The following is a 7093-nucleotide window of genomic DNA, read 5'->3' on the forward strand; positions in this document are numbered from 1 at the left end:
GATCAGTGAAGCAGTTTTCAAAAAGGAAGCTAGGATATCATATGCTCAGTTTCATTTTATATTTCTGTAATGTTTACAGGTTTTGAAGCGATCCTTTAAAAAAATTTCTGCCAGAACATTATTTCATAAATTAAAAAAATCTAAGCATATGTAAACGAAAACATATTTTGTTTGTTCTGGATGTTCATGTTTAATCTCATGTCAGGTTTTATTGTTTTATGTGGAAGATTCACCCCCTATATCCTGATGTCATTGGTATGGAATGTCATGAGAAAATCCCAAATGTATTTGGGAGCAGGAGGTGAGAGGAAATCATCCAATGGGGCGCTGTTCTGGTGACAACGGTTTAAGAGGTAATTTTCTTCCACTTTCTCGTAATAGAAGAGTAGCTACAATTTATTACAAGAACTGATACCCTTATAAATGTTGTGTTTGTCCCGGGAGAAGCATGGTCACCACACTATTTTAAAGAAGGGGTTGTTTAATTGTATAAAACTGCAGAAGCGTTGTGCTGCAAAGCCAAGCAAAATAGAAAAGCACAACATAGACATATGGAACCTACACCAAATCCTACTCATTAGATACTTGCAATATTCAACAATACAGAAATAGACTTTTAAGGTGTATCGTAATGGGAAACATCACTGTATATAAACTTCTCAAACCCCCCCCTTTTCCTTCTCCCAACTGCTGTCCCCCGAGTCAGACGTTGTTTGATGTGTGGTGCACTAAATGCAGGGAAAACTATGTACTTATGCTCTCAAACTTGTTAGCTAATGATAACAACCATGGGAATTAAAAAGTCTGATGAAGCAGCTCTAAGGTTGTGAATCGCGGTACTTATATAGAGCACTACGCCAAAACTGCTTTACCTTCGCACTGTGAATACTCCGTTCCATCAGCTTGAGGCTCTCCATCGGATGACAGACTTTGAAACACAATACTACTCCGAACAGATCTTACAAAATATACAATTCATTTTGTGGATCCTAATGGACCATGCATTTTATTGTATTGCATTGCTTGCTTTTATGGACTGATGTTTTAATATGTAGAAATAAAACTTTGAGAATTGTATATACGGTGATGTTTCCCATTATTATACGCTTTAAAAGTCCATTTCTGTATTGTTGAAAAATGTTGTGCTGCAAAGAATATTTTTTAGGGTTCTTTAACGTGTAGGTCCAGCAAAATTGTATTGGATAGAGTAGGGAATGGTTAAAATACCAGTCCATTTTTTTCTTTGTTCTGTGTCCCATCGGGGAGATTTCCATTTACTTCCTGTCCTGAAGACGCAACAGGAAGGGAGAGGAAATCTGAAGTGAGGGGAATGTCATCTAAAAAGATGTCCCAATTGGACATTTTGGCTCTACATAAAAACAAAAAAAAATTTTGAATCAATATTATTGAATTTAGATGAATGCAGTTTCATATTATACTCATACTATTATGGGGGAAAAAACCATCTAGTGTTCAATTAATATATGGTGGATCCATTTATTCAATTAGGCAAGACTGTTCATAATCCCCCCTTAGGACCTCACTGAGTGTTTATTTCATATTCAGCCATGCCCCCACAGCCAGCAATATATTCTGAACACATACATTACGCAGATGGTTTATCTGCTCTCTTTCTTCTCTTAGATGTTCCATTTTCCTCCTGATAGTGAATCCTGGATCTGACGACCCATAGTCTTGTCGGGAGGAACGGCTAAAAGCTGCAAGGAAAATGTCAATTAATGTACTCAAAGAACAGGAAAGGCATACACTGCACTTTGAAATGATTGCTACAGCAGAAAATTCTTTGAGGAAGAGCAGACCTACAAGAAGAACAAAGGTCCCTGGAGCCCCCGCCAGTGCAAGGGGGCATTGACTGCGGGAAGCAGTCCCCTCTCTCATTTAAAGGGGATGTAACCAGCTCCTGTATATGTAAAGTAGCTAAAAGTGATTGGCTACGTTCTTATGGGATGATAAGGCGGTGTAATACTTCCCACCAAGGCTTTGCTGAGGCGTGAACATCCGTCCAGATGATCTTTGACCACAAGAAAAGTTGCCCGCCCACTGAGCATAATTGTGACAGCTTTGCTGGTGGGATGAAGTTGCCAACAAGAGATTTAACCCTAATGGGGCTATGCTCTCAAGTTCAACTTTGTGTCAGTCAAATGCTTGTCCGGCACTAATGGTAAGTACAGGTTCTCCTCTTGTTAGCTCTTTCAGATGCTCACAGCACAGCTGTAACTGGCACTAGTTGTTTGGACACACACACAAACATTTACGTGAAAAATTCAAATAACGCTGTGGCCTTGTCCTTTCCAACTTACTGTTGTGTCTATGTTATCTTTGGTAAAGCTGCATGGTGTATAGCGTTATGGCTGGACCTATGCTTCTCTGCAGTCAAGGGAGAAAAATGGACATTCTCTAACCAGTAACCAGCAACAGTGACGCATTGTTATTATAATATAGGATTTATATTAGGAAGAAAAGGGCAGACCTGCTCTCATTTTAAAAGTCGCTGTACATTTATTACAAAAGAGTTACAAAAAAGAGTTTACTTACAAAAAAGAGTTTATTCTAAACCCTGCATGACATCTTGCAAAGTGAAAGGAACAAAGTGACATTTTTATCTCTTGCAAGTAGTTCCTAGGTCTACACGTGTACATACCTCAGCAGCCATGACCCACCATGCTTCAAAATGACACATTGTGCAGGTGTGAAGAAAAAATATATTCTATAAGTGTTTCTCTATATATATTACATGACAGCCATCCAGTAAGGATGTATGTGAACTTTTACCTGCATTACTCCTCATTTGTGCAAATATGTGTCTACCATATTTAAGCACATAATAAAGCCAAATGTAGACCTATAGCCAGATGCAATCATTCCATGCAAGGGGTAAAGATGCTATCCCTGCTAAGTGATTTATCGGTTTACTAAGAATCCTCTTGTATGCCACACATGAGATTGCTGGCTAACAAGAGGTTAAATTATTCCATATCTTGAAGCGGACCTTTACCCCTTTGACTAAAAATCACATCAGAATGCAGCTCTGCATGCTGATATGAAATCATCTTATATTCATTACTTAAACATTTTTATTTTACTTACAATTATTGTTTTTCTACTTCCTGGTCCACTTGGGCACAAATTATGTAAACAAGCCCAAGCATTACATCCTGAGAAGGTTACATCAGCAGAGCATTGCTGGGAAATCTCATCTGTAATCTCACAAGATCTCAGGGAAAGGCATTTTCCTCCCCTGAGATGATGTGCATGGTCACATGTCCAAGTCACATGTGCTAGAGTTCCAGGAAGTAAACAGAGATGTATTAATCTGCCCTTTGTAAAAAAAAAATGGCCACTGTGAGAAGAATGGGGAGGAAAAATGAAATAAGGTATGGAAATAATACAAAACATGCAATTAACATAATAATATAATTATCTGTTTATAGATTGCCATTACTAAACATTTCTAAAGGTGCCTTTGTTGTTATTTTGAAGATATGGGTAAAGTCCCTCTTAAAAGCAGACCTTTACCCATATCTTTAAAATAACAACAAACGCACCTTTAGAAATGTTTAATAATGGGCATCTACAAACACATACTTCTAATGAATTGCCGGCTTTGTATTCTTTGCATACCCTTTTAGTTTTCAGACAGTGGCCATTTTTAATAAAGGCAGATTACTAGCTCTCCCATTATTTCCTGGAACTCTGGCACATGATCTCAGGGGCACATTGCATAATTTGTGCCAGGAGTGGTCCAGAAAGTGGATGAACTCTCTTTGGAAGTAAATGAAAAACAAGTTTGTTTAACTAACGAATGTAAGATGATTTTAAATCAGTATGCAGAGCTGTATGCTGATGTGATTTTTTGTGATAGGGGCTAAGGGTCCACTTTAAGATTGAAACGATATTTAAGATAATAGCTTGGAACTTTAGACTTGGCCAGGGCTCTCCCTGTAAAAAGTGTTCCTCCAAAATCTCACCAGCTGCATCGAGATAGAGAACTGTGCTTAAAGCTGTTCTGATTATTTCACAAATTCCAGCTGTTTGTACAGTTTAGATGTTATATTGCACTCCATATGTGTGCAGACATGGGCTAGGAATATAAGCCACCTGCTTCTTTCTACTGAACCACTAACAACCTGGGAAAGATTAAAAAATGTTGACACATTTCTAGAAAAATACATTACCTTCAAACACTGTGTTGCAAGGTGCCTTGTATCCACAAGTAAATTGTCTCCCCCTCCCTGCCCCAGTCTAAGTTCTACTGTAAAGGGGAATCCAAATGCTGATATCAAGCAAATAAAAGGTGCCTACACTAGTTTTATTTAAAAATAGTTTTGTTTTTTTAAATAATTACATAATGGTTTATTTTTACATTGGCCTGCATTTAGGAGTTAAGATATAACAGAGTATCAGGCACTTTAAACTGTGTATGCATCATGTTTTCCGACCTAAATCAAAGCAGATTTTCTGATTTCAGGTTCAATAATAAACAGAAGCTTTCCTTTTTTTTTTTAAATGACTTAAGTCCCATAACCCAAATATTTGTTTCTCATATCCTCAAGGGGTATGGATGTCACATGTTAGGAATCTCTGCTCTGGGACCTTCACCCACTTTCACAAAAAAAAAATAAAAATCACATCAGCATGCCGCTCTGCATGGTGATATAAAATCATATTACAGTCATTAGTTAAACAGGTTTTTCATTTACTTACAAATAGAGTTCATTCACTTCCTGGTCCACTTTGGCACAAATGATGTAATGTGCCCGAGCTTTGCTACCTGGGAAGGTTACATCAGCAGTGCATTGGGAAATCTAATCTGTAATCTCACAAGATTACAGGCATTTTTCTCCCCTGAGATGCTGTGCATTGTCACATGTCCTAGTCACATGTTGCAGAGTTCCAGGAAGTAAAGAGATATATTAATTTGCCCTTAGTAAAATGGTCACTGTGAGAAGAATGGACGAAAAGAAAAATAAGGTAAAAAGCTGGCAATTTTCTATAATTATCTATTCGTAGAGTGTTATTACTAAGCATTTCGAAAGATGTATTTGTTATCATTTCAAAAGATATGGGTCCTCTAAGGAGCAAATATGAGGCTCAATAGGCAAAAAGGGAGGAAACCAAGGCCAACGTTCATCTGAAAAAGTGGATTTTAACCGCTATCTGAAAATCCAACTATCTACATTTTACATTCAGCAACATCTGCAGAGACATTTCCTTCATCATATGCTCAGTTTAGATTGGTCAGGATTGTGATATATTTAACATGGCCGGTCCCCGTATTCTTGTTCTTTACATTTAAATCAGTGGATTAAAATACAACATGTAAGCCATTTATGGGTTCAAGTTATCATTGCAGCCAACTTATATTCCAGGAAAATCTCAGGGGTGTTCACTCAGGTGAACCCCAAAATGTCATTGTTCAGCATCCTATACTCACTAACAGAATGTTAGAATAATAACAATTAAAAAAAAAAAAAACTTCAGTTTCTGGGAATCCTTACCTGACCTTGGCTTTAATCCAAATGGGGTTGGCGAGCTACTGTGTGACCTTTCACAGTCCTAAGATTGAAATGAACAGTAAAGTTAAGATGAATAAAATAATCCTCAAAAATAAGACATGGAAATGACATATGCCTGACTCATGTACTGATAGATTTATGCAAAACAATAGATAATGGAGAAAAAAAGGAGGCAATACAGGAAATGTGTATTCATAAAGATAAGTCATTTTTCCAGCCAACCGAATACGTCATCCAAAAACAGAATTCTCAATTTTCAGTGACTGTTGGAAAGTTGAACAACAGACATATTGGCTTCTTAAATCTCTTGGGGACTCCAGGTGGTGAGAGATCTGTCAGTATTCAGTTTCACCCTACTGCTGATGGCAAGTCATTACACTGGATCCACCACAATGCAGAACAAAACGACTGGATTTTTGGAGATGTCAGTAACAGAAGTACTGAAAGAACTCCAGGCAAAAATTATCTTAACCCTTGCACTGCTGGTTTTCATCTAGAAGCGACAACAAAGTTATACTCACCTGAACCTTGCAGCCGGCTGGCTGTTAGACCGGTCCTCAAAGCCTCTCTACCCCTCCTCTCCAACGGTCTAAGGTCCTTTGAGTCATCACGTCCTATACAGAGTATAGGACTTGGACACTGAGGGACATTCCATCTCTGGAGTGGGGGGAGGAGACAGGCTGAAGGGACCGGTCTAGGAACCAGTCAGCTGTGAGATTCGGGTAAGTATAACTTTATTTTTGCTCCAAGACCAAAAAGAGCAATAAACCCTTTCAGTGCGGGGGTAGCCCCACTGCAAGGGTTAAGATCATTTTTGCCCAGAGTTCTTCTTTATAGGAAAAGTATGCCAGTGAAGTCTTCGAGAGACTTGAAGAATGTGGCTGGTAACTCAATCAGCTTTGGTTCAAAGTGACCTCCAAAAGTGCCAGAGCTTGCAACCATGCTCCATTTGAGTCTCAATTGAAGTTGACACTGTTCAAAGGGGAAATTAGGAGGATAGTATTTGCTCCAAACACATCTCAGCCTGATTGTTCCCTCCTAAGAAAGCTCAGTGCGCAGAGTTAGCAGCCCTCTGCCACCCTACGCCAAGACCAGCAAGAATCCACAAAATTATCTTTGCACTAAATTAACTAGTTGAAATGAAGATGTCAGATCTACCAAGTGATTAGTTACTCAAACATGTTAAAATCTTTTCCTGCAAAAAATATACCATGGAGCATTAAACAATTAATACATTTGCTGACCTAAAACTGAAAATTTTATTTGGGAGTAGATGCTGAAGCACTGACTCACACACCAGATTATTGTATTCCTTTGAGGACTCGACTAAAATCTCTATACCGTGTTCCAAGCTACGGGCTCCCAATACAGTGTTACAATAGCGGCTCTTACTCTACCAGTTAAATATTTTACTTTTTGCTACATCATGAAGAAAAACAGCAGGGCCAGAGAATCATTGAAAGGCAGACAGCTAGCATACCAAGCTCTGGAGCCTTCAAAACGAGAGAAGAATAAAAAAAAAAAAAAAAAAACACACAACTTACTGGGATTTTCTC

The 7093-nt window shown here is 38.3% G+C and overlaps 1 protein-coding gene across 2 annotated transcripts in view; it reads right to left on the reverse strand.

Moving 5' to 3' along the window:
* Positions 1-7093, reverse strand: part of LRCH2 (leucine rich repeats and calponin homology domain containing 2) — an 83367-nt gene that overhangs the window by 10442 nt on the left and 65832 nt on the right. For both annotated transcript variants that reach the window (XM_018556705.1, XM_018556704.1), the window contains exons 17-18: positions 5520-5577; positions 1606-1718 (exon numbers count right to left, since the gene is read on the reverse strand). In XM_018556705.1, coding sequence (XP_018412207.1) covers positions 1606-1718; positions 5520-5577 — 171 coding nt within the window. The remainder of the gene's footprint in view (positions 1-1605; positions 1719-5519; positions 5578-7093) is intronic.

The sequence above is a fragment of the Nanorana parkeri genome, unplaced genomic scaffold (assembly GCF_000935625.1).
Source record: "Nanorana parkeri isolate BGI_ZX_2015 unplaced genomic scaffold, ASM93562v1 scaffold248, whole genome shotgun sequence".
NCBI lineage: Eukaryota > Metazoa > Chordata > Amphibia > Anura > Dicroglossidae > Nanorana > Nanorana parkeri.